The sequence below is a fragment of the Eleutherodactylus coqui genome, chromosome 3, assembly GCF_035609145.1.
Source record: "Eleutherodactylus coqui strain aEleCoq1 chromosome 3, aEleCoq1.hap1, whole genome shotgun sequence".
Lineage (NCBI taxonomy): Eukaryota > Metazoa > Chordata > Amphibia > Anura > Eleutherodactylidae > Eleutherodactylus > Eleutherodactylus coqui.
This window is the reverse complement of record NC_089839.1, coordinates 16,036,247-16,063,767: the sequence shown is the minus strand read 5'-3', so window position 1 is coordinate 16,063,767 and position 27,521 is coordinate 16,036,247. Positions and strand designations below refer to the sequence as shown.

The window sequence follows — 27,521 nt, the reverse complement described above, 5'->3', positions numbered from 1 at the left end:
CACTACTGGGTACAAAGATCTCTTATTTAGTGGTTGTATACTGTTCCTAATATTCAACTGAAAAGGACTTGTGGGAGGAGCATTATATCTGTTGGCCCAGTTCTTTAGCCAATCAGCATCACCTGATATGCACTCGGCAATGGTCATTGGTTAAGAGGATTTGACACACAGACAACAGCTGAAGTGTCCCTTTCAGCTGGATACAAGTCACAGTATACACTCCCCACAGACTATGGTTTTAAGAACTATATAGTGGGAGCTGTAAGCGCCTAACCTGTTTTCCCCCAAAATAAGGCCTACCCTGTAAATAAGCCCTACTCTGATTTTTCTGGATTTTCAAGGAGGCTTGAGATATAAGCCCTAGCTGCATTACGCTAAAAAAAAAAAAAAAGCAATACACTTCCCTCCCTCTGCTCTCCAGAGCTCCAGAATGCTTCCTGCAGTCCTCGGCCGCCCACAGAAAATCGCTTCCTAGTTAACGGATTCATAAATCCCACCTCCAGGAAGCGATGGCTCTGATTGGCTCAGCAGCGGTCAAGAACCAATCAATGCAGCCCTGGATGAACCAATCACAGCCATCACATTGTGGAGGCAGGATTTATGAATTGTCCAATCAATGCCGTGGCTCAGGGACGTGGACCGATGCTGCTAGGGAAGTATAATAAGAAATCCCCTGAAAATAAGACTTAGTGCCTCTTTTGGGGTAAAAAAAATAATATAAGGCAGTCTTATTTTGGGGAAACACTGTAGCAGTTTATTCCATTCTGGGTGTTTTGGTCCCTCTTACTCCAGACATGGAAGCTTTACATATTTCACAAAAATATTGTACATGTTAATAAATGTGATATGAATGTTCTAAAAATTCTGTTTCTGTTTCACAGGTTCCCGAAGAGGTACAATGATTTTCAGTACTCAGTCTTCACACTGATTTTCTGATAAACTCACTGGTCCTAGAATTATTGTTTCACTGCATCACTGTTTTAATGGATGAGCAATGTTGGATATGGTATGTGAGGTATTAAAAGAGGTCTTCGCTTTGGATAATCCCTACTTGTTCCCTCTTCCCTCTTCCCTTGGTCAAGAGTCCCTTGACCAAGAGTGGATCATAAAGTGTCTTCCTGCTGGGACTCTTAGTAATTAGTTGTATTTTTTTCGAGAAACCTGTCAATAAGTGTTCAATTTCCCTGCAGTGCCACCGCAGGAGAAAAGAAGCATTGCACAGTGTCTATTCACATCAATGGGATGTCAGTCTAATGCTGGACAGGAAAGGTCCTCAAGAGAGAGAGATGGTCTTAGTAACCACTCTCTACTGTGGCTCCTAAACAGAAGATCCCCTCTATTACCCTACAATTTCCTAATAGGAGATATGCAAATGGGTTTTCTAAATTGCACTTTCTCTTGAACACACTAACTATATTAATGGGAATTTTGTAATCAGAAAACGACCTCTTGCATAAATGTAGTGTTTATGCTAAACAGGTTTTTTGAAGGACTTTTGGTGATTTTTGATGCCCTACAGTTGTCTCACCGAACACTAGGCCTAATAGTCTGACACTTCCTGTTCTGTAAAGAAAATCTCTTAGCAGTTATTGCATTATCATCACAGGCAGGATTACACTGAAATGGGACACCCATATATAGATAACACAGGCTCTATCCTTCTTGATAGGTGATATCAGAGGTGTCCTCCTCCCTGCACATATCACAGAGCATGCACACAAGAATCAATGGGTCTGCTCCCATCTCTTGCGCCCATGGCATATCTGTAAATGCCGTTCACTGCAGGTGAAACAAGATGGTTGCCCAACCCATAGTCATGTACAGATAATAGCATAAAAATTCTACAGTCAGAAAATAAAAACAGAAAATGGAAAATGTTTCACTATCTGATTTTAAGGAGTAAAAAATATAGCTCATACATTCCGATAAAGGCTGTTAGGATGAACTGAACTTATATTAAAACATATTTAATTACATGATTTTTTTTCCCCCAAATAGCGCCTCTCTCCTCCATAGATGGTGTCTGGTATTGCATTCACTCAATTGATACAAATCTGCCATACCATACACTGCTTTTGGCCCAGAACGATGCCATGTCTGCACGAAAAAAAACTCCAATCTCATAAAACACCTTCAAATACTGATAAAGTTTCTATATGATGTATGGTTTTGTCATTTAATTAGTCATTACATTACTAGTAGTGTTGAGCGAACTGAAAAAGTCGAACCCTGTTTCGGGTCAAACTTTGCTAAAATTTCAGTTCGGCACAAACCCCAACCTTAGTCGGCTCGTCTTGACCAAACCCACTAAAACAACTACTCCTTCTATGTGGCTCGGTGGTTAGCACTGTTGCCTTGAAGCACTGCAGTCCAAGCCTCCTAGGTTCAACATCTGCTTGGTCAGATTTGAACCTAGAACCGCAGCATTGCAATGCAACAGTCCTAACCACTGAGTCACCATGCTTCTTTTGCTTTCTTCCTTCGGAGGAGGAGAAAAAGGCGGAGAATATATTCTCCTTCTCCTCCTTTTTCTCCTTGTGAGGAAGGAGGAGGCTGCGGCAGAAAGAAGCACAGTGTCTCAGTGTTCGCACTGTTGCCTTTCAATGCTGCCGTCTAGGTTCAAATCTGACCATGGACAACATCTGCATGGAGTTTATATGATCTCCCTGTGTTACCTCTCCCTCTCTAGTGGAAAAGGCATGGTGGCTCAGTGGTTAGTACAGTTGCCCTGCAGTTCTAGGGTCCTAGGTTAAAATCTGACCAAGCAGTTGCTATCCTTGGTCAGATTGGAATCTGGGAGGCTTGGACCCCAGCGCTTTAAGGTAACAGTGCTAACCACTGAGTCACATTTATGGGAGAGGTTGAGAAGGTTTTTGGATCTTAAACAGTGTTATACACCAGTTTTAGGGGTGTTGAAGTTGCAGTTTAGTTCGGACAAATTCGGATCAAACTGTACTTTTTGCCGAAGTTCTGTGAATGAACTGAATCATATTTTTCAACACTAATTATTATAATTAATCAGTTTGTTGAAGGTACAACAATTGCCATTGTAGAAACACTAAAACCACACAATACACTTTTTTTTACTGCATGCCACTGTATATGATAGGTTGCTGTGCCATAACACTCTTAAAAAATGGAAACCTTGAAGGAAAACGGAGAGAAAATTGGCCTCCGTTGGGTGAATTGAGGTTTATGGAAGCACATATATACAGGATATGCCACAAATGTCTTATAGGTGGGGGGCCCGGGGGCCCGTTCTGCTGTAATTCCAATAGATGTCAATGAAGATAGCATAAGGTTGGCCGCCTCTCCATTTGGTCTCCTTATGTAGCCACCTTAGCTTGCTAAGACCCCCTGTCTCCTGTTAGGTGGGGTCCCTGAGGTGGGCACATCCTGTGGTAAAATGACCTCTGTAGTCATAGATGAATGCTTTTTGTCTTTCCCTGTATAGATGCTGAACAAAACTGACATCCATCTCGACAAAGACTTTTTCCAGAGCACTATATCGGTCGCTCGCTCCAACGCCTTCACCAACATGCGGGAAGTGTCCCAACGGATGAAGTTACCAGTCGGACATTATCTGATTGTACCCTCCACCTTTGAGCCACTTAAACCCGGAGATTTCCTCCTGCGAATCTACTCAGAGAAATCTGCGGTGACGCTGTACGTAAGAGGACTGCGCACAGACGTCATGCATGAGGGAAAAGGCCTGACAAAAAACTTATTATTGGTTCTTCTATTTGTTTCTGCACACTTTATGAATATTGTTTGTATAATTAGAATCCTAGAATGGTAGAGTTGGAAGGGACCTCCAGGGTCATCGGGTCCAACCCCCCTGCTCTTATAGGGGTTGTCTGGGAGTTTAAAAAAAAGCTGCTTTCTTCCAGAAACAGCGCCACATCTATCCATAGGTTGTGTTTGGTATTGCTACTCGGCCTAATTGCTGAGCTGCAATGCCACACACAACCTGTGTATAGGTATGGCGCTATTTCTGGAAAGACGCAGCCATGTTTTTGCATTAGAGAGATCTTTTTCTTCATACCCATAAAGATGCCCTCTTGGATCGACTAACTGTGCATATTTAAAGTAACAGGAAGAGGTACTGCCAAAAATTTCTGGCATCTTCCCAGGGAGGGAGAGGGATTCTAAAAGATGTTACAGACCCATGTCTTCTGGCAACTGTGAAGGAAAGAGTCCCTGGTCCTTCGGGTTTGACTCTTGAAGGTGAAGTTGGATAAATGAACTCCACTCAGTGCTTCTATTATGTAATGCAGGGCGAGGATAAAGTCTGGACACACCCATTTGACTGGGATAATTAGGAGAAAATTTACTTCCAATGTGTAAAAGTATTAATTGGAAGAGAGGCAGCATTTTTTTGGTGGGGGGGACATCTTCATTGTCCATTTTGAACTCTGCCATATTGAATTCAAGTTTATCAAACGGGGAGGGGGTCATGTGATATATCAGTCTTGGCTAGAATTCACTCAGAAACTCACTGGAAGTGTCAGTTTTGCCCGGGCTTTACTTGTTTAGGAGTTAAGAGAGGGCAAATGGCACAAAGTGCTTTACATGAAGTCTTTACAGCCCTGCAGTATTCACCATTTCAGGTGCATCTCTGGGGCCATTTAAATTCCCTTGTATATGCAGAAACAATACAGACTTTAGTTCACCTGATATGGTGAATCCCACAGAGCTGTGAAGTATCACCTGCAGTTCTTCAGTGTGTTTGCGAAGACTGTACTGAATGTTCAACCGTTTGCAACCAGCAGAATAGTGGGCACATCGAACACGTCATGTAAAGCAATTTGTGGAATTTGCCCTCATTTAAAGGGGTTGTCCCGCGAAAGCAAGTGGGGGTATACACTTCTGTATGGCCATATTAATGCACTTTGTAATGTACATTGTGCATTAATTATGAGCCATACAGAAGTTATTCACTTACCTGTTCCGTTGCTAGCGTCCTCGTCTCCATGGTGCCGTCTACTTTTCAGCGTCTAATCTCCCGATAGACGCGCTTGCGCAGTCCGGTCTTCTCTGTGTTGAATGGGGCGCTCGTGCTGGAGAGCTGCTCCTCGTAGCTCCGCCCCGTCACGTGTGCCGATTCCAGCCAATCAGGAGGCTGGAATCGGCAATGGAACGCACAGAAGACCTGCGGTCCACCGAGGGTGAAGATCCCGGCGGCCATCTTCACAAGGTAAGTAAGAAGTCACCGGAGCGCGGGGATTCGGGTAAGTACTACCCGGTTGTTTTTTTTTATCCCTGCATCGGGTTTGTCTCGCGCCGAACGGGGGGGCTATTGAAAAAAAAAAAAAACGTTTCGGCGCGGGACAACCCCTTTAAGTACTAAACCAGTAAAGATTGAGCAAAAATAACACCTCCAGTGTGTTTGAGGCAATTCTAGCCAAGACGTATAAATCGCATGACCCCTTCCCATTTGAAAAACCTGAGCTGAATTCAATATGGCGGATTTCAAAATGGCAAGCAAATGCAGCCGCCTGCTAATTAATACTTTCACACACCAAGTAAATTTTCTCATATCAGTTAAACGGGTGTGTCCAGACTTTTGCCATATCCTGTATATCTCTTTTAAAGCGGTTTTTCTGACCTTTTACAAAAACTTGCCCAAGGATAGGGAATGATAAAAACAAAAAAATGCAATAGTCATCTGTCACGCTGCCTCTGGTCCAGCACTGCCAACCCTGCTGAAACAGGAAGCAATGATGTCACATTCGTTGCTCACCTAACTGCTGCAGCCAATTGCTGCCCTCAGTCATCATGTGACATTCATGCAAGTATTACAGCTAATGCCAGTGATTGGCTGCAACAGTCATATGAACAATGAATGTGATGTCATTGCTTCCTGTATTAGAAGAGACCAGAGCAGAGAGAACCAGGTTGGTGGCCCTGGAGCAGAGGCACAGTAGAAGAATGAGTAATGCTGTCTTATATGTGGGTCACAAAATGCTAAGACAGCAGAAATGCAGTCCTAAGCTCTCGCTCATGACCTGAAGGTTGCAAGTTCAATCCCTGCTTGGCTCAGGTAGCCGGCTCAAGGTTGACTCAGCCTTCCGCGGTTGGTAAAATGAGCACCCAGCTTTGTGGGGGGTAATAAATAAATTACCTGAAAGTGCTGCAGAATAAGTTATACAAATAACAAGATTTATTTTATTTATTTATTTTAATGCCATTCCCTACTTGAGAGCAAGATTTTGTTTAAAGGTCAACAAACCCATTTAAAGGGGTATTGCTATGTTATAATGTTATGACTAGGATCTGCCCTTCTGATCTGTGGGGCTCAGACCTCTGGGACTCGCGATGAACTCTAAAGCAGAGGGACAGATGGTCCTTCATCATTCATTTTGAGGATCGATGGGGACTCAGGTAGTTGTACCTCGACTAATGCCCCTTTAGGAACTGGTGCTTGGTACATCGCAGTATTGGATAAACTTTTGTAACTCCTTTTGTCTACTAGGGAAGTTGGCAACGTGGTGAAGGCTGATCCCATTGAGGTAATATATGGTGTTTAGTCATAGTTTATCAAGACATAAGCAGTAAGCAATGCATTGAAATCAATAACAAGGTGTCAGGGTTTCTGATTGGGATCCCCTCCCATTTTTTCAATATGGGGATATATGAGGGGATTTTAGTCAGACTTTGCCTTTAAATAGTCTCTCCACCCAATAGGCATTTGCATAGCTTCTAGTGAACAATATGGTGCTGTACAGGGGCATGTAGAGTGCCTATAGGACTTTAATACAGAGCTGTTGGCTCTCTGTGTGCCACCATACAGGCCCCTTATGTAAAGGCTTAAATACAGTGTCTAATGAAAAATTCACAAATTCTCTCTCGCAGAAAGGTGACGTCACAGCGAAGGGTATTCAGACTATCCTGAACCAACTTCTGTCGAAGAGTAAGTAACGCTTTCATCACTAAAAATAATCAGAGCCAGAAGCCAGAAGGGGTGGGGTTTATATAATTTTGCATTAAGGGGGTGTTTTCTGGAAGTTGTTTTTTTTTTTAAATATCTATGGTTTTCTATTTTATTTATTTATTTTTTGTTTTTTAGATACAGACTTGAAATCCAATGGCCTTACCCTGGATACATGCAGAGAGATGGTCTCCCTCATGGATGTATCCTTTAAATGACAGCTAATGCAGAGCATGCTGGGACTGTTATGGATTGGTACTAAGAGTACCCAATGAATATCTGCCCCCTTCCTAATTAAAAGAAACTTGGCCTGTGCATGCACTCGAATCACAGTGGCACGTGCTGTTCAGCTGAATGATCCTTCCTTTATTATAATTAAGCTGCATGAGGTTTTATAGACGGTATGCATAGTTAATACATCATGAAGTGCGAATCTGTAGCTGATTGGTTATTGCCTTTTATGGGTCTCTTCCTCCAGGAGCTGATGTCATCATCTTGGAATTCGTGGACGAGTAACATGGTGGGAGGGGGGAGCAAGTAGTTAGCAGGCAGCTGTGTTAGTAGTGTAGAAAGGAAGCACATATTTGCAATAGGCATTTTACTTAGTTTATTACAATGCATTACAGTACTACAAGAGAAAGTTATTAGAAAGAAAAAAATAAAACTTCCCAACAAACACATCAGTCATCCATAGAAAATTTAAAACAGTCCTGGAATACCCCTTTAAATATTTTTAATGCATTTAAACAATAAAAATGGTTGCAAAGATGTTCAGGCCCTTAACCCGTTGCAATCCAATTTTGGATTCAGGGTTTCCTAGGGGGCTTTCTCTTTCTGCCATTATACAATGGTGCCATCTGCTGGCTAGAGCCAGTACTGCGGTATGTGACATGCCTGAGAGACCCCCAACAACAGAGCAGCCAGTAATATACACAAAGAATACCCTGCCAGATGTCCTCTAACATCAGAGCTGTACAGCCTTCAATCAGAATGTCTTCAGACGTCAGACAGTGGATTGGAAAGGGTTAAGATGTAAAGACAGAGATACAACGGGGCATATATATCAAGTCTATTTGCCAGAATTCTGGCGTACAAATGCCAAAATTGTGGATTTTGTTTTGCAAGGTTTAAAGGGGTTTTCCAGTTAAATACTATTGATGATATAATAAGGATAGGTCATCAATAGAGATGAGCGAGCACGCTCGGATAAGTCAGTCACTCGAGCGAGCCTCGCTCTTCTCGAGTAACTGCATTCTTGTCCGAGCATGCTCAGGTGGGCCCCGGGGGTGAGCGGGGAGCGGCGGGGGTTAGTGGGGGAAGAGAGAGAGAGATCTCTCTCACTCTCTCCCCCATCGCCCCCCCCCCCCCCCCCGAGCACGCTCGGACAAGAATGCAGTTACTCAAGAAGAGCGAGGCTCGCTCGAGTGACTGACTTATCCGAGCATGCTTGCTCATCTCTAGTCATCAATAGTTGATCAGCCGGGGTCCGTTGCTCAGGATCCTGACCCATCAGCTGTGCAGGCGCATGCTGTCAGCACTGCAATAACACAGAGGTTGGAGCGGTAGCCTACTCGCTGACCTCTGTGTAGTGGCCGGTGTTTGTAACTGCAGGCACGTCAGACCCCGGCTGATCAACTATTGATGACCTATCCTGATGATAGGTCATCGGTAGTATTTAACTGGAAAACTCCTTAAAGCTGGGCCCCACTGCTTTTTTAAAAAGTGGGCGGGCTTACCAGTAGGTGATATGAATGCGCATAGCCCATGAGATTTACTGTAATTTACCGCAGAAACTACCATAAATTATAGCTGGAGCCTACACCTGCTTACAGAGTTACGCTGGCGCTTAGCTTACTTTAACCGGCATATGAAATGCTGATCTAATTAAATAAGCCCCAAAATGCAGAAGTGTTTGCAGGATGATGATCCTCCCAAAGCACGAGATGTGGACCTCTTTTTGCGTGTTGCCTATGGTTTCCTTTTTGGGTGGGCACATACATTTCAAGAGGACAAATATACTTTTTGGGGGTGCACATGCCTTTTAATCCCTTTACGCCCTAGGGTGTTCAGTTACATCCTGGGCGATAACGGTTTGTGTGGAGTGGAATCGGAAGCTGATCTTATTCCATACACAGTGAGTGTTAACCTTGACAATGATCGCGGCTGTTAACCCTTCAAATGCTACTGTTAATTCTGACAGAGGCATTTAAATGCCCCGATTGGTACTCAGAGATCTGGACTGGCCTCTCCATGACGATATCGTGAGGTGCCTTTCAGTTGTCGTTCTTGATAGGCTGCCTGCCAGAATGCAGTAGAATGCAATTCTCTGGTATTGCATTATACTCTATGAACGATCAAATGATTGGAAGTAAAAAAAAAATGTAAACTAAATGACATCCTGCAAAAAACAAGCCCTCAAGCAACATCGACAGAAATATCAAATAGTTATGGCTGTCAGAAGATGGCAGTTTATTTTTTCCCAAGAAAATTTTTTTAAAGTAGTACAGCAATAAAAAAACACTATATGAATTTGGTATCAGCGTAATCACACTGACCCACAGAATACGGTTATCATGTCATTTTTGTTGTAGTTTCTACGCCATTAAAACAAAACTCCCCAAAGATGGTGGAATTGCATTTTTTTCTCCACTGCACTTTATAATTTTTTTTTAGTTTTTCAGTACCTCATATGGTACATTAAATAGTACCAATGGAAAATACAACTCGTCCTACAAAAAAACAAGCCCTCGGACAGCTACATCAATGGGTAAAGTAAAAGTTATAATTCTTTTGAAGCTGGGGAGGAAAATCCAAAAAATAAAAAAAGGACCAATTTACCTTGCTGTTTATATATAAGGATGTTATTCTTAACTAAAACCAAACCAGATGGATGGAACCAAGACTCTGAGTCTTACAGAATTCAAAACCCTATGGCTGAAGCTGCAGAAATACATAGTACGGCCAATCCTCAGAAGCTTCTCTCATCCGTGCATTATATATAATGGGGGATGGAAGGGGGGGGAGTCATTTGATGTGTCATAGTAGCTGGACAGCTGTAATAAACATCACTTAAAGGGGTTGTCCAGGGTTACAGAATGTAATCTTGTCACATGTTCAAAAAGAATTCATTTTCCTTTGAGTGTTTTTGAAACTTTTTGCCTTTCCCACACACCAGCAGCCCAATGGAAAATATATTGCTGCGCTGATGAGTCATCCAGCATTAGAGTCACTGGATGATGCAGAAATGTGACTCATATGCTACATGTACAGGCAGTTGGCCTATATGTTCCAGGTTAAGGACCGTAATTTAAATGGAATATCATGAAGAGAAACCCATCCTTATAACCTTTAAAGGCACATGGACATCATAGATGGGAATCCCACCACTTAAAGGGGATGTGTGAAAAAAAGAAAAACAATTTTAATGATTGGGCAGATGATTAAAAAAAAAGAACACATGCTCAACTGTATTTGAACCCCCCACAGCTCCCAGAACCCAACTGACCGGTCCCTGCTGCTACATCCCCATCCTCTGCTGTGAGAAGTCAGGTGATCAATGCTGCCAATCAGAGGCCTCAGCGAACTCCTGGCATCATGGCACTCAGGATGTGAGTGTTGAAGCCAGGAGTTTGTAGGGTGTTGCAGCCTCTGACTGGCCAGAGTGGTCACCTGACTTCTGGTGGCCGTCTGAGGCAGAGGACTGGGTATGGGTAGCACAGTCGGTCAGGGGGATCCCAGAGGGTCGAAACCAGGTGAGTATGGTCTCTTTTTATATTTCATCTCTTGCTATTAAAATGATTTTTCTCATACAACCTCTTTAAGACTCTAACTATAAGCAAGAGTGGGGGGAGGCTAAAAAGGAGTAACTTTGATGAACCTGCCCCCATCCATGCTCTATATTTATCTTCCTCCATTTATTTGAATAGCCCTATATTTGGGTCTCCGGAGCTTCTGGCTGTTATTACCAGAGGTGTCTGAAGCCAGACCTATGATAATAAGCTGATTTATGGGCTAGCTTCAACATAGTAATGGAGTTGTCATAATAACATATCCCTTTTGATTTACATAATAGCCACAAGTTCTCTTTGGTGTCAGAAAACCTCTCAACATTCCTGCAAAATAGATCTAAAAGAGGAGGAGCTTGTGCAAATGAATTTTAACCAGTTTTCCTTCTTTATATATCAAATAGAACATCTTCATCAAAAACGAAAAGAATAAATCAGGAAGTGTGGATGCTCATGAAATGAGATTGGCCTTGAAGGACGCAGGTGATTGTTTTTCTACTTATACAATAAAATAATTATGTCAATCTGGTCATCCCAGAAGATGACCGGCTACATGACCTTAGATGTTCAGTTATATGACGCTATTTAGAACTCCCCTATATGACCAATGAAAAGCAGTAATTGTGGCAGACCCAGTCATTTGAATGGCTGCATGTAATACTACTTTTCTCCTGTAGTGGCCACTATAGGAAAAATGAGCAGCCATCTGAATTTTCTCCTGGCAAATAGTTGATGACCCTGATAACTCAACCCCTTCATTATAAGTATTCAGTCTATGGGATGAGCTCTTCACCTTATCCTTATCTTCCTAGGCTTCAGTCTGAATAACAAAGTCCAGCAGACTATTGCTCAGCGCTATTCTGAAAGTGACCTGACGATCAATTTTGACTCTTTCATTTCTTCCCTGATACGTCTGGACACCTTAATGAGTAAGTGTAGTTTTACTGCTTGTGCTCGATGGAAATCCTCAGGACTTGGTATCGAATTTACATCTCAGGAGCCTATAGATACAAATTGGCTTGCACCTTAGACTCCACCCATCTAGTAGGCCACACTTTAAAGGGGTTGTGCCAAGATGCAGGTGGGCATATGACATCATAATTTAGGGTCTACTACTTAGGGTATTTTTCAGGGGTGTTGATAGCAGGACCTGGAGCAATCAGCTGATCACCCCGAGCCCTACATTCTCAGAGGTGTTATGCATCTTAGCACAACTATTTAATGGTTTAAGCTGGCTAAAAATCTGCTTGTCTTGAAGGTGGATGATGAGGATAATTTGGAAATCTTCACCTGTAATTAACCCCTTGCTGATGTGCACCATATATGAACAATCAGGTGTCACTGTAAGGAGTGTCTGTTGGCCATCTTTGAGAGTTGACACCAGTCTACATCAGTCATGGTGATAACTCTGATCGCGGCCGTTAGCTCTATAAATCTACTGTAAATTCTGACATTTTACTTTTCGTAACAGAAATGTTTACTCTTTTGGACAAGAAAAACAGTGGAACGATCACACTCAACGTAACAGAGGTACATCGATGATTTATTTTCTCAATTCAACCATTGTGGCTCTGAAAAGGGAAAGGGACCAACTTATTCTGCAGCACTTTCAGGTCATTTATTTATTAACAACACCCCCACTCCCCCCCTTCTCCCAAGCTGGGTACTCATTTTACCGACCTTGGTAACTGTGGAAATAACCTTTTTTTTTAAAGGGGTTTTCTCACAAAAAACATGTATCAACCATTCACAGAACAGGTGATAAATGTATAATCACTTGGGGTCCAACCACTTCGACCTCACCCGTCAGTGAAATGCTTGTCCATTTAAAGTCTATGCGACTGACGAAGACAGTTGAGTAGAGCACTTGGCTGCTACCGTCAGACGATAGAGTTTAGACAGAGTATTAACATGCCTAACCACCGCTCAAACAGGACTTCCACTGATCACAAGAATTAAGATGCCAAACAGTGGGGTCTCCAGTGATCGCAATTAACATATAGATATTATTTGTAGGAAAATTCTTTAAGAGACATTGGGGCAGATTTACTTAGACTGGCATTTTACACACTGGTCTAAGTGAAATGTAAGCTGGTGGCAGTGTTGACAAATGTAAGAAGACACGTAAGCCTCAATACATTTGTCGAGTCTGATGGCACCTTTGAGTTCCAGACTTTAACCTACTCGAGCTAGTAGCTGGCATATGTTTCTGCTATAATGTATGCCACATACGGGCCACACATGGTTATGCCCCCTGATTCTATGCCATGCCCACTTTTTAAAAATAAGTATCAGGATCTGGCACAAACCAATAAAAGTTGCAATTTTGATGCATGAATCTAAACTGCAACTTTTGTATGCCAGTACAAAGTTTGATAGATATACCTATTTGGGTTCCCTGTACTGTGACTTTATCTTGTACTGATTTGGATTGTTTTATTCTTTTCAGTGGCTGTGTGCTACACTGGCCTAGAAGACGATGTCGCCAACTCCAAAGACTCGTCACAGAGTTGTTCCAGATACTTTAAGTTGTTGTATTGATGTTTTTGCTGTGATTGCAGTTCTGGGTCCTAAATGGATGCCAAGCCCTTAGGAGGGCTTTGATGATTTTATTAATGTTTGCATAGATTATGAATTTTCTAAAATTCTGTTATCACGTTGTTGTTATGGGGTATTGAGTGCAGAATGATGGGGGAAGTTGAAATTTCTTTTAATTTGCACAACTTAATAAAATGTGAAGACTTTCCAGAATCACCGGTCATTAGAGATGAGCGAGCACCAAAATGCTCGGGTGCTCGTTACTCGGGACGAACTTTTCGCGATGCTCGAGGATTCGTTTCGAATAACGAACCCCATTGAAGTCAATGGGCGACCCGAGCATTTTTGTATTTCGCCGATGCTCGCTAAGGTTTTCATGTGTGAAAATCTGGGCAATTCAAGAAAGTGATGGGAACGACACAGCAACGGATAGGGCAGGCGAGGGGCTACATGTTGGGCTGCATCTCAAGTTCACAGGTCCCACTATTAAGCCACAATACCGGCAAGAGTGGGCCCCCCCCCCCCTCCCAACAACTTTTACTTCTGAAAAGCCCTCATTAGCAATGCATACCTCAGCTAAGCACCACACTACCTCCAACAAAGCACAATCACTGCCTGCATGACACTCCGCTGCCACTTCTCCTGGGTTACATGCTGCCCAACCCCCCCCCACAGCGCACACCAAAGTGTCCCTGCGCAGCCTTCAGCTGCCTTCATGCCACGCCACCCTCATGTCTATTTATAAGTGCGTCTGCCATGAGGAGGAACCGCAGGCACACACTGCAGAGAGTTGGCATGGCTAGGCAGCGACCCTCTTTAAAAGGGGCGGGGCGATAGCCCACAATGCTGTACAGAAGCAATGAGAAATATAATCCTGTGCCACCGCCATCAGGAGCTGCACACGTGGGCATAGCAATGGGGAACCTATGTGCCACACACTATTCATTCTGTCAAGGTGTCTGCATGCCCCAGTCAGACCGCCGTTTTTAATTCATAGACACAGGCAGGTACAACTCCCTATTGTGAAGTCCCTGTGGACCGACAGCATGGGTGGCTCCCTGGAACCCACCGGCGGTATATAAATATATCCCATTGCATTGCCCAACACAGCTGAGGTAGTAATGTCGTGCTTAATACAGGTGGGCTTCGGCCCACACTGCATGCCCCAGTCAGACTGGGGTTCTTTAGAAGTGGAAACAGATGCATTTATAATTCCCTGTGGACCCACAGCATGGGTGGGTGCCAGGAAGCCACCGGCGGTACATAAAAATATCCCATTGCATTGCCCATCACAGCTGAGGTAATGTCGTGCTTAATACAGGTGGGCTTCGGCCCACACTGCATGCCCCAGTCTGACTGGTAATATGTACCTTAACAGTAACCTCGTTGGTGGTAATGTGGTGGTGACTGCGGACCTGGTAGCGCGGTTTTATGTAGTTGGTTTTCGGAATGTGGCCAGGATTAAGTGGGCCGTGGCGGGGGGATGGTGGTGGTGCTCTCTTGTTGTGTCGTTAAAGGTGAAATTCTTGGACTGCCACCAGACGGACAAATGCAAAGGTATTTGCCAAGAATGTTTTCATTGTTGGAGGAGGAGGGGGATGTTTTGGAGGCACTATGTGTCCTCTACACGTGTCCGTGGTTATATGCACCTTAACAGTAACAGCGTTGGTGGGAAATGGCCTCGCCGCCATCATGTCTTTGTGAAGCCTCTGTTTCCACACCCCAGTGACATACCATTAGCAGCGGTATAGGCAGAGCCCACAATTATTAACATTTCAGCGGTAGCATTAGGGACAGGCCCCACTAACATATCACTAGCAGCAGTATAGGGGGAGCGCAGTCTTAGTTCCATTTCAGTAATAGTAGCACTCAAGACAGGCCCCAGTAACATTCCCATTGCAGCAGTTTAGGGAGATAACAGTCTCTTTCACATTTCAGTAGCTGCAGTATAGACAAGGCCCCAGTTACATTTATGTAGCTAAAGTGTAGGCCAACCCCACACACCTTTCTGTACCATGAGTGCAGGCGAAGAACATAGAAATTACTATGATTACACTGTAGGTGAGGGCCCAAAAAAATTGGTGTACCAACAGTAGTAATGTACCTCAGAAAAAATTGGCCATGCCCAACCAAGATGGCAGGTGAAACCCATTAATCGCTTTGGTTAATGTGGCTTAAGTGGTAACTAGGCCTGGAGGCAGCCCAGTTTAACGAAAAATTGGTTCAAGTTAAAGTTTCAACGCTTTTAAGAGCATTGAAACGTATAAAAATTGTTTAGAAAAATTATATGAGTGAGCCTTGTGGCCCTAAGAAAAATTGCCCGTTCGGCGTGATTACGTGAGGTTTCAGGAGGAGGAGCAGGAGGAGGAGGAGGAATATTATACACAGATTGATGAAGCAGAAATGTCCCCGTTTTGGATGGTGAGAGAGAACGATGCTTCCATCCGCGGGTGCAGCCTACGTATTGCTTAGGTATCGCTGCTGTCCGCTGGTGGAGAAGAGAAGTCTGGGGAAATCCAGGCTTTGTTCATCTTGATGAGTGTAAGCCTGTCGGCACTGTCGGTTGACAGGCGGGTACGCTTATCTGTGATGATTCCCCCAGCCGCACTAAACACCCTCTCTGACAAGACGCTAGCCGCAGGACAAGCAAGCACCTCCAGGGCATACAGCGCGAGTTCAGGCCACGTGTCCAGCTTCGACACCCAGTAGTTGTAGGTGGCAGAGGCGTCAGGGAGGACGGTCGTGCGATCGGCTACGTATTCCCTCACCATCCTTTTACAGTGCTCCCGCCGACTCAGCCTTGACTGGGGAGCAGTGACACAGTCTTGCTGGGGAGCCATAAAGCTGTCCAGGGCCTTAAAGACTGTTGCACTGCCTGTGCTGTACATGCTGCTCGATCTCCGCACCTCCCCTGCTACCTGGCCCTCGGAACTGCGCCTTCTGCCACTAGCGCTGTCGGATGGGAATTTTACCATCAGCTTGTCCGCCAGGGTCCTGTGGTATAGCAACACTCTCGAACCCCTTTCCTCTTCGGGAATGAGAGTGGAAAGGTTCTCCTTATACCGTGGGTCGAGCAGTGTGTACACCCAGTAATCCGTAGTGGCCAGAATGCGTGTAACGCGAGGGTCACGAGAAAGGCATCCTAACATGAAGTCAGCCATGTGTGCCAGGGTACCTGTACGCAACACATGGCTGTCTTCACTAGGAAGATCACTTTCAGGATCCTCCTCCTCCTCCTCCTCCTCCTCCTCAGGCCATACACGCTGAAAGGATGACAGGCAAGCAGCATGGGTACCGTCAGCAGTGGGCCAAGCTGTCTCTTCCCCCTCCTCCTCATCCTCCTCATGCTCCTCCTCCTCCTCCTGAACGCGCTGAGATATAGACAGGAGGGTGCTCTGACTATCCAGCGACATACTGTCTTCCCCCGGCTCTGTTTCCGAGCGCAAAGCGTCTGCCTTTATGCTTTGCAGGGAACTTCTCAAGATGCATAGCAGAGGAATGGTGACACTAATGATTGCAGCATCGCCGCTCACCACCTGGGTAGACTGCTCAAAGTTTCGAAGGACCTGGCAGATGTCTGCCAACCAGGCCCACTCTTCTGAAAATAATTGAGGAGGCTGACTCCCACTGCGCCGCCCATGTTGGAGTTGGTATTCCACTATAGCTCTACGCTGCTCATAGAGCCTGGCCAACATGTGGAGCGTAGAGTTCCACCGTGTGGGCACGTCGCACAGCAGTCGGTGCACTGGCAGATTAAACCGATGTTGTAGGGTGCGCAGGGTGGCAGCGTCCGTGTGGGACTTGCGGAAATGTGCGCAGAGCCGGCGCACCTTTACGAGCAGGTCTGACAAGCGTGGGTAGCTTTTCAGAAAGCGCTGAACCACCAAATTAAAGACGTGGGCCAGGCATGGCACGTGCGTGAGGCTGCCGAGCTGCAGAGCCGCCACCAGGTTACGGCCGTTGTCACACACGACCATGCCCGGTTGGAGGCTCAGCGGCGCAAGCCAGCGGTCGGTCTGCTCTGTCAGACCCTGCAGCAGTTCGTGGGCCGTGTGCCTCTTATCTCCTAAGCTGAGTAGTTTCAGCACGGCCTGCTGACGCTTGCCCACCGCTGTGCTGCCACGACGCGCGACACCGACTGCTGGCGACGTGCTGCTGCTGCTGACACATCTTGATTGCGAGACAGAGGTTGCGTTGGAGGAGGAGGAGGAGGAGGGTGCTTTAGTGGAGGAAGCATACACCGCCGCAGATACCAACACCGAGCTGGGGCCCGCAATTCTGGGGGTGGGTAGGACGTGAGCGGTCCCAGGCTCTGACTCTGTCCCAGCCTCCACTAAATTCACCCAATGTGCCATCAGGGAGATGTAGTGGCCCTGCCCGCCTGTGCTTGTCCACGTGTCTGTTGTTAAGTGGACCTTGGCAGTAACCACGTTGGTGAGGGCGCGTACAATGTTGCGGGAGACGTGGTCATGCAGGGCTGGGACGGCACATCGGGAAAAGTAGTGGCGACTGGGAACTGAGTAGCGCGGGGCCGCCGCCGCCATCATACTTTTGAAGGACTCCGTTTCCACAACCCCATACGGCAGCATCTCAAGGCTGATAAATTTGGCTATGTGGACGGTTAACGCTTGAGCGTGCGGGTGTGTGGCGGCGTACTTGCGCTTGCGCTCAAACACTTGCGCTAGCGACGGCTGGACGGTGCGGTGCGAGACATTGGTGGATTGGGCCGAGGACAGCGGAAGTGAGGGTGTGGGTGCAGGCCAGGAGACGGTAGTGCCTGTGTCCTCAGAACGGGGTTGGATCTCAGTGGCAGGTTGGGGCACAGGGGGAGAGGCAGCGGTGCAAACCGGAGGCGGTGAACGGCCTTCGTCCCACCTTGTGGGGTGCTTGGCCATCATATGTCTGCGCATGCTGGTGGTGGTGAGGCTGTTGGTGGTGGCTCCCCGGCTGATCTTGGCGCGACAAAGGTTGCACACCACTGTTCGTCGGTCGTCAGGCGTCTCTGTGAAAAACTGCCAGACCTTAGAGCACCTTGGCCTCTGCAGGGTGGCATGGCGCGAGGGTGCGCTTTGGGAAACAGTTGGTGGATTATTCGGTCTGGCCCTGCCTCTACCCCTGGCCACGGCACTGCCTCTTGCAACCTGCCCTGCTGCTGCCCTTGCCTCCCCCTCTGAAGACCTGTCCTGAGTAGGCGTTGCAAACCAGGTGGGGTCAGTCACCTCATCGTCCTGCTGCTCTTCCTCAGAATCCTCTGTGCGCTCCTCCCTCGCACTTACTGCCCTTACTACTACCTCAGTGATAGACAACTGTGTCTCATCGTCATCGTCCTCCTCACCCACTGAAAGGTCTTGAGACAGTTGCCGGAAGTCCCCAGCCTCATCCCCCGGACCCCGGGAACTTTCCAATGGTTGGGCATCAGTGACGATAAACTCCTCTGGTGGGAGAGGAACCACTGCTGCCCAATCTGAGCAGGGGCCCGAGAACAGTTCCTGGGAGTGTTCCCGCTCCTGAGCATGTGTCATTGTAGTGGAGTGAGGAGGCTGGGAGGAAGGAGGAGCAGCAGACAGAGGATTCGGATTTGCAGCAGTGGACGGCGCAGAACTGTGGGTGGACGATAGGTTGCTCGAAGCACTTTCTGCCATCCACGACAGGACCTGCTCACACTGCTCATTTTCTAATAAAGGTTTCCCGCGTGGACCCATTAATTGTGCGATGAATGTGGGGACGCCAGAAACGTGCCTCTCTCGTAATCGCGCAGCTGTCGGCTGCGATACACCTGGATCAGGAGTTCGGCCTGTGCCCACACCCTTACTTGGCCCTCCGTCCTCGGCCGCGTCCACGTTCTCTAGGCCTACCCCTACCCCTCAGCATGCTGTATTACCAGTGATTTGATTTCCCAGGCAGGAAATAAATTGGCACAAGCCTGCAGGCCAAATAGAATGTGTTCCCTTTTTTTTCAAGGAAAGGCCCACTGCGTATATTCAATCAATAATAAATATGTCTTCTGGCCCTGCAAATGTGTCACAGAACTGCAGTGTTGCAGAGTTATTAACTACAGCAGAGCAGTGATTTCCGAGGCAGGAAATAAATTGGCGCAAGCCTGCAGGCCAAATAGAATGTTTTCCCTTTTTTTTCAAGGAAAGGCCCACTTCGTATATTCAATCAATAATAAATATGTCTTCTGGCCCTGCAAATGTGTCACAGAACTGCAGTGTTGCAGAGTTATTAACTACAGCAGAGCGGTGATTTCCCAGGCAGGAAATAAATTGGCGCAAGCCTGCTGTTAAACTTAGCTGGCTGCGTATGATTTTTGTTTACGTTCTCCACCCACCACACACATACCCAGAACGCTGAGGACTGTCAGAGGCAGGCCAAATAGAATTTTTTCCCTTTTTTTTCAAGGAAAGGCCCACTGCGTATATTCAATCAATAATAAATATGTCTTCTGGCCCTGCAAATGTGTCACAGAACTGCAGGGTTGCAGAGTTATTAACTACAGCAGAGCGGTGATTTCCCAGGCAGGAAATAAATTGGTGCAAGCCTGCTGTTAAACTTAGCTGGCTGCGTATGATTTTTGTTTACATTCTCCACCCACCACACACGTACCCAGAACGCTGAGGACTGTCAGAGGCAGGCCAAATAGAATGTTTTTCCTTTTTTTTAAAGGAAAGGCCCACTGCGTATATTCAATCAATAATAAATATGTCTTCTGGCCCTGCAAATGTGTCACAGAACTGCAGGGTTGCAGAGTTATTAACTACAGCAGAGCGGTGATTTCCCAGGCAGGAAATAAATTGGCGCAAGCCTGCAGGCCAAATAGAATGTTTTCCCTTTTTTTTCAAGGAAAGGCCCACTGCGTATATTCAATCAATAATAAATATGTCTTCTGGCCCTGCAAATGTGTCACAGAACTGCAGGGTTGCAGAGTTATTAACTACAGCAGAGCGGTGATTTCCCAGGCAGGAAATAAATTGGCGCAAGCCTGCTGTTAAACTTAGCTGGCTGCGTATGATTTTTGTTTACGTTCTCCACCCACCACACACGTACCCAGAACGCTGAGGACTGTCAGAGGCAGGCCAAATAGAATTTTTTCCCTTTTTTTTCAAGGAAAGGCCCACTGCGTATATTCAATCAATAATAAATATGTCTTCTGGCCCTGCAAATGTGTCACAGAACTGCAGGGTTGCAGAGTTATTAACTACAGCAGAGCGGTGATTTCCCAGGCAGGAAATAAATTGGCGCAAGCCTGCTGTTAAACTTAGCTGGCTGCGTATGATTTTTGTTTACGTTCTCCACCCACCACACACGTACCCAGAACGCTGAGGACTGTCAGAGGCAGGCCAAATAGAATTTTTTCCCTTTTTTTTCAAGGAAAGGCCCACTGCGTATATTCAATCAATAATAAATATGTCTTCTGGCCCTGCCTACACAATTCTGTCCCTGTAGTATTACTGCAGGGCGCAATGCTCTGCACGGCCGATTTGGAAAAAAAAAAAGTGCAACACTGCTAACTGCAGCCTCCACACTACTGCACACTGTTAGATGTGGCCCTAAGAAGGACCGTTGGGGTTCTTGAAGCCTACACTAACTCCTAACACTCTCCCTGCCTAACCACCACTTCTGTCCCTGTAGTATTACTGCAGGGCGCAATGCTCTGCACGGCCGATTTGGAGAAGAAAAAAAAATGTGCACCACTGCAAAAGGCAGCCTCCACAGTACTGCACACTGTTAGATGTGGCCCTAAGAAGGACCGTTGGGGTTCTTGAAGCCTACACTAACTCCTAACGCTCTCCCTACAGCAGCTCCGGCACCAGCAGCACTGTCCCTCAGCTATCTCACAAGGCATCTGAGGCGAGCCGCGGGAGGGGACAACTTTTATACTCGGGTGACATCTGATCCCCCCAGCCACTCACAGCAGGGGGGTAGTATAGGGCTGGAACATCACAGGGGGAAGTTGTAATGCCTTCCCTGTCTTTCAATTGGCCAGAAAAGCGCGCTAACGTCTCAGACAGGAAACTGAAAGTAACCCGAACATCGCGTGGTACTCGTTACGAGTAACGAGCATCCCGAACACGCTAATATTCGCCCGAGCATCAAGCTCGGACGAGTACGTTCGCTCATCTCTACCGGTCATCCATTTTTCACTTGTGTTTAATAATGCACAGTTTTGACATTCATGAAGAAAAATGTCATGATGTTCCAATAGTAAAATGCTTGAAAATGCATCACACTCACATGCAAATCACATGGCAAGCAAGTGCAATGCATTTTTTTTTCACTCTCACACAGAAAATAACGATTCTTGCAGCAGAATTACAGAAAAATAGGACATGCTGCAATTTTCCAATCTTGGACTAAGAGTGAATTTACAAAGCGTGATTCTCCCATGCAGATGCTGATTGTCAGAATAACAGAGCCCGCATGGGAAAAGAAACCATTAATTTCAATGGGTTAATACACATGAGCGACTGTTCTCTCAGACCAATAGTCCTAAATAAAAAAAAAATAACAGTATCTCCTATTTTTCTGTAATTCTGCTGCAAGAATCGCCTATTTTCTATGGATGCATGAAAGAAAATGCATCGCAATCACATACCAAGCCATTTTCAAGCATTTTACTATTGCAACTACATGTTTTTTGGGGGGAAGGGTTGCGCACGTGTAAAACGGATGTATAGCTGATGTAAATCATGTGTTTTTACATCAAACGAACACTCCATGAGATCGCAGGTGATATGCTCAGTTTTTCACTGGCCTACTTTGCACTCTATCAAATGTGATAGAAAGCATGTTAGACACTTTTCTGGCAAACTGACATCTTTTCGATAGTAAATCTACCCCTGTCTATACAATGGGATATAGCAAATAAACAGCGTCAATGGTGGCCGAGGCGAGTAGTTTTATTTACCGTCCTGTGTGTATTTATGGAGTTGTTTCTTCATCTTTGTCATGTTCTTAAAGGGGTTGTCTTGTGTGGAAACCATCTTCTCTTTATAAGGTCTTGTCAACAATTGGCTGATCACTACAGGTCCATCGCCTGGAACCCCTGGCGATAATAGTTTCAGGAGTAATGTGGCATTACATGGCATCCATTAGAGTCCTTCACAGCTGCCTTCTGCTTGGGCCAATAGAGTGGAGGGTCTGAACAAGGAACCTCCTCTATGTTCTCTGTAGACCCTAACTGGGAATATGGACAGGTGTTATCCTTATGGGACAAACCTTTTTAATTCTGGGAAGCAAACTTCATTTCCATCTACTCTTCTTCCATAATGGTTGGACGACCTAGAAAGATGGGTGACAATAGGATTACATGTCTGATTATGAAAGCTTTGGGGAAAGACACGGATTACTTACCGGTAGTCCCTTTTCCAGGAGTCATCACGACGGCCCCATTACATATGGAGGTTGCCCTCTGACCCAGGTAGGGACAGGAAGAGTTTAAAAGCACCTCCCTTTCCACCCGTGCTTCAGTGACTTATAAATCATTACGGTGGACAATGTTTACTAAACCAAATTTTACCTTTATTCGGTCATATTTACATTTAAAGAACATAAATTATTCTTAAAGGGGAGGGAACTATGGGCCGTCGTGATGACTCCTGGAAAAGGGACTACCGGTAAGTAATCCGTGTCTTTCCAGAGCGTCATCCCGACGGCCCCATTACATATGGAGTATACCAAATTATACGTGGCCCTAGGGTGGGACCACTGCCTGAAGGACTTTACGTCCGTAACTCAGGTCTTTGTCCGACTGGACGTTAACCCTGTAATGTCGGGTAAATGTATGTATACTCGACCAGGTCGCCGCCTTGCAGATCTGCTCGGCAGACGCCTGGCCTTTTTCTGCCCAAGAGGAGGAAAGAGAGCGAGTGGAGTGAGCTCTAATTTTTCCCGGAGGGTCGAGACCCCTGGCTTTATATGCCTCTTGGATGGCGGTCTTGATCCACCTCGCGATGGTGCTCTTAGTTGCCGTCTTTCCTTTTGCCAGCCCCTGAAATTGAATGAAGAGGTTATTATTTTTACGGAAAGAGCGGGTGGCCTCTAGGTACGCTAGAACAGCTCTCCTAACGTCTAGGTTATGAAATTCTCTCTCTTTCTCGTTACGGGGATTTTGACAGAAGGAGGGCAGAGTGATCGTCTGCTCCCTATGAAATTTTGACACTACCTTCGGAAGGAAGGCTGGGTCTAGTTTGAAGGTAATCCTGTCGTCTTGTATTACCATGTATGGTTCAATACAATGTAATGCTTGCAATTCCCCTATTCTCCGAGCCGATGTTATGGCAACTAAAAGGGTAACTTTTAGTGTGAGCAGCCTCAAGGAGAGTTGTGAGAGGGGTTCGAAGGGGGATTGGCAAAAGCTAGTTAAGACTATATTTAGGTCCCAGGTAGGAAAGGTTTCTCTAACAAAGGGTCGAAGCCGTTCTGCCCCTTTGAGAAACCTACGCACCCAGCGGTGTTCTGCCAAGGGAAAATCTAGATAGGACCCTAGTGCTGCTGTATGGACTTTAAGGGTTCTAGGACTAAGGCCTTTTTCTAGGCCTGCCTGCAAAAATTCCAGGATTACGGGAATGTCAATTCCTGGGATTTTCCCTGGCTCTATTTTACAGAACTCTGTGAATTTTTTCCATATCCTATCGTAGATAGCTATCGTGATAGGTTTACGGCTTTTTGTTAGGGTAGTAATTACATTATGGGAGAGTCCCTTCCCACGCAGTATCATGCTTTCAGCATCCATGCTGCTAGCTTCAATTTCTCGACCCCTGGGTATGTTAGTGGGCCCTGGAGGAGAAGATCTTCTACGGCTGGTAGTAGGAATGGACCCCGGATCGCCAAGGCTTTTAGCAGGGGATACCAGGGCCTTTTGTCCCACATAGGGACAACTAGTATGACTGACGCCCGGCTGGTTTGGATTTTCCTGAGGGTGCGGGGGATCAGTGGGAAGGGAGGAAAGGCGTAGGCTAGGTCCATGTCCCAGCTTTGGGACAGGGCGTCTACCCCGCGTGGATTGTCTCTGGGGTTCAGCGAGTAAAAGTCCTGGCACTTTGAATTTCTCTTCGTGGCGAACAGGTCTATCTGCGGTTCTCCCCACTGGCAGATTAGTTGGTCGAAGACTCGCTGATTCAGTCCCCATTCTCCTGGATGGATGCTCTGTCTGCTCAGGAAGTCGGCAGCGACGTTTGTGGACCCTTTTAAGTGGATCGCTGAGAGGGACAGCACGTTGGATTCCGCCCAGCGGAGTATCTCTGTTGCCAGTCGTTGCAGGTGCGGGTGTCGCGTTCCCCCCTGGTGACGAACAAATGACAGAGCTGTCATATTATCGGTTAGGATTTTGACATGCCTTCCTTTTATAAGGGGTTCTGCCGCCTGAAGGGCTTCCCAGATTGCCCTTAGTTCTCTGAAATTGGATGAGCGTTTAGCTACTTGGGGGTCCCAAATCCCCTGTAGATTTTGGTCGGCTACTTGGGCTCCCCATCCCGTTTTGCTGGCATCTGTTGTGATGGGTACGGTAGATTCTTGTGACCAAGAGGTACCTTTGCTTAGGTTCCTCTGTGAGGTCCACCAGCGTAGGGACTCTTTGACTCGGACGGACAGGCTCACCTTCTTATCCAGGGATGTCTGCCGTTTGTCCCAGTTGGCAAGGATAAATCCTTGTAATTGCCGGGTATGGGCTTGTGCCCATGGGACTATCTGAATGCAAGCCGTCAGGATGCCCAGCACCTTCATTGTTTCTCTAATGGAAACCGCCGTAGCCTGACAGAAGGATTTTACTCTTTGGGTGAGGTCTTCCTTCCTAGATGATGGAAGCCGGGATTCCTGGATGTGGGAGTCTAGTAATACTCCCAGGTACACCTTTTGTGTACCAGGGTTCAAGTCGGACTTCTGCTTGTTAACTATCCACCCTAAACTGTTTAGGGTGGATAAGACCATGGATAGGTCTATACGCATGGTCTTTTCCGTCCTTGACACCAACAAAAAGTCATCCAGATACGGAAATATGCGGATCTGATTCCGCCTGAAGTAGGCTACCATCTCTATTACGATTTTCGTGAATACCCGAGGGGCGGTGGAGATTCCGAATGGAAGGGCCGTGAATTGGTAATGTTGGATCTTGTCTCCCTCCCGCAGAGCAAACCTCAGGTACTTGTGATGGGCTGCCGTTATTGGGACATGGTAATATGCATCTTTAAGATCTATGGTGCACATTACACTATCTCGATCTATTAGTGGGACGATGGATCTTACTGTTTCCATCTTGAATTTTTTGTACGAGATAAATTTATTTAGGGCTTTAAGATTAAATATAGTCCTAATGGAACCATTCGGTTTTTTTATTAGAAATAGGGGGGAATAGAATCCCTCACCCCTTTCGTGATCGGGGACTTGCGCAATGACCCCTAGGTCCTTAAGTTCCTGAACGCCTTTTATGAGGTTCCCTTGTTCCTGTAGGGACCCCGGGGAGGTTATAAGGAATCTCCTAGGGGGTAGCGAGTGGAATTCAATTTGGTACCCTACTTCGATTATTCGGAGTACCCAGGGGTTAGACGTTACCCCTTGCCACTGGCTTAGATAGCCCGCTAATCTACCCCCTGTTTGTTCAGGGGAGGGTTGGACTTCCTTACCCCGACCTCCCTTGGGGTACGACCATCTTCCAGTCTTCCCTTTCCCTTTAACTTCGGGAGGAGGCTGGCGCGTCCTCTTCGGGAAGGATGGTTTCCTGAAAGGTTGTCTGTCAGGCAGGGTTTTACTCTTGTCGCCGACTTTTTCCAGGATTTTGTCCAGGACGGGCCCAAACATATATTCCCCTTGGAAGGGGATGGCGCAGAGCTTATTTTTGGATGTAATGTCTGCGGCCCAAGTCTTCAGCCATAGTGCCCTTCTCGCTGAGTTGCTGAGGACTCCGGTTTTTGCCCCGTATCTTACCGTCTCCGCTGATGCGTCAGCCAGGAAGGCGGTAGCCATTTTTAAGAGGGGGAGACAGCTGGCCAACTCCTCTCTGGGGGCCCGATCCTTTATGGAGGCTTCTAGCCTGTTTAGCCAGAGCGTCATGGATCTAGCCACTGAGGTTGAGGCTATGTTAGCCTCGATGGTGAGGGATGTTGCCTCCCAGGCTTTCTTCATTAATCCGTCGATTTTTTTATCCATCGGATCGGATAGCTGGGAGGTGTCCTCGAAGGGCAAGAGGGTCTTCTTGGCCACTTTTGCGATCTGGATGTCCACCTTGGGGGTTTCCCTGTACAGGCGGACGTCCTCGGTAGCGAATGCGAGCCGGTTTCGGATCTCTTTTGGAACAGTGATCCTTTTTTCCGGTTCCTGCCATTCATCTATGATCACTTGCTGCAGCGTCTGGTTGACTGGGAACATGATCTTTCTTCTAGATCGGAGGCCGCCAAACATCTCATCCTGGATTGTTCTCGGCGGGTTATCTTCCTCAATTTGCATTGTTTCCCTCACCGCCTTGATGAGGTGCGCAATGTCGTTTGATGAGAAGTAATATTTCTTCTCGTCTTCTATGGGAACCGGTGGGTCCTCTAATTCCCCTTCGGATAGGAGCTCCAGCGATTCACCGGAGATCGAACTCGCCGACTCGGTCTGTCTAGGTCTTTTAGGGACCCGTGACGGACCTGGCTGGGCCTGGGGAAGGGTGCCATGGAAGCCTGCAGCTCTTCCCTTATCATGCAGCGGATATCGGATTTGAATGCTGCTTTCTCCTCTGCGAGAATTTTCCCCGTGCATCTGTGAAGGCAGAGCAATTCACTGTTATAGCAGTGCAAGCGTTGGATTCAGGAGCATTACTTGCGGTAATACACTCACTCCTCGCATAGGGGTTTTTTATAGCTCTCCTCGAGCCTTTTGTTGCAGAGGACGCATTTTTTCGATTTTTTCCTCGGGTCCATTTTCTTTGGACCCTCCTTATCCATCTACCCATGAAAGTGGGGGAGAGGGGAGACAAGAAAGGGAACATATATGCATCCGCTGTACAAGTGACCATTTGCGCATGTTTTGGCGTATAGCCTCCTACAGTTGGTAGGGTGTCAATCTCTCCCTCACGTGCTGAGCTGTCGCGGGTAGACATACTCACATACACTTGTCTGGCAGTCAGCAGGAACCTCCATGGAGTTTAGCCTGCTTTTATGGGGAGGATTTTCGAATTTGGCGCCATTTCCGGGTTTTTGCCGGTAGCCACGCCCCCTACGTTGTGCGCGTGACGTCACCACGCCGGATGACGTCACCGCTATGCGCCCGAGGTCCAGGGAGGCCGCCGCTGC

At 46.5% G+C, this 27,521-nt stretch overlaps 1 protein-coding gene and 1 long non-coding RNA gene across 3 annotated transcripts; one reads left to right on the top strand and one right to left on the bottom strand.

The window, feature by feature from the left end:
* Window positions 1-6,873: 6,873 nt before the first annotated feature.
* LOC136619701 (uncharacterized) lies at window positions 6,874-11,590 on the top strand. Its single transcript, XR_010790998.1, has 5 exons — window positions 6,874-6,913; window positions 7,070-7,134; window positions 9,818-9,886; window positions 11,121-11,199; window positions 11,529-11,590. It is a non-coding gene; the product is annotated as an uncharacterized lncRNA (long non-coding RNA).
* An 11,164-nt stretch (window positions 11,591-22,754) lies between these two features.
* LOC136620419 (lamina-associated polypeptide 2, isoforms alpha/zeta-like) lies at window positions 22,755-27,207 on the bottom strand. 2 transcript variants are annotated; one of them, XR_010791142.1, is made up of 2 exons: window positions 23,942-24,505; window positions 22,755-23,245 (listed from the first exon to the last, which is right to left on the bottom strand). XR_010791142.1 is itself a non-coding variant. In XM_066595179.1 (2 exons), exons 1-2 carry the CDS (start codon window positions 26,986-26,988, stop codon window positions 23,217-23,219), a joined length of 1,143 nt encoding a protein of 380 aa, XP_066451276.1. In that variant the 5' UTR covers window positions 26,989-27,207; the 3' UTR covers window positions 22,755-23,216. The 2 variants fall into 2 exon arrangements, 1 of the variants encoding a protein (XP_066451276.1); XM_066595179.1 differs by lacking the exon at window positions 23,942-24,505 and adding an exon at window positions 25,875-27,207.
* Window positions 27,208-27,521: the final 314 nt, after the last annotated feature.

Bases quoted from the DNA above. Each gene is read 5' to 3' on its own strand.
- LOC136620419 (XM_066595179.1), bottom strand. From the start codon at position 26,988: ATGCACGGGGAAAATTCTCGCAGAGGAGAAAGCAGCATTCAAATCCGA. The intron at 23,246-25,874 runs GTAAGGAAGTCC...ATTCAATTTCAG, and splicing joins GTACCCCAAGGGAGGTCGGG to GGGCTGGCAAAAGGAAAGAC.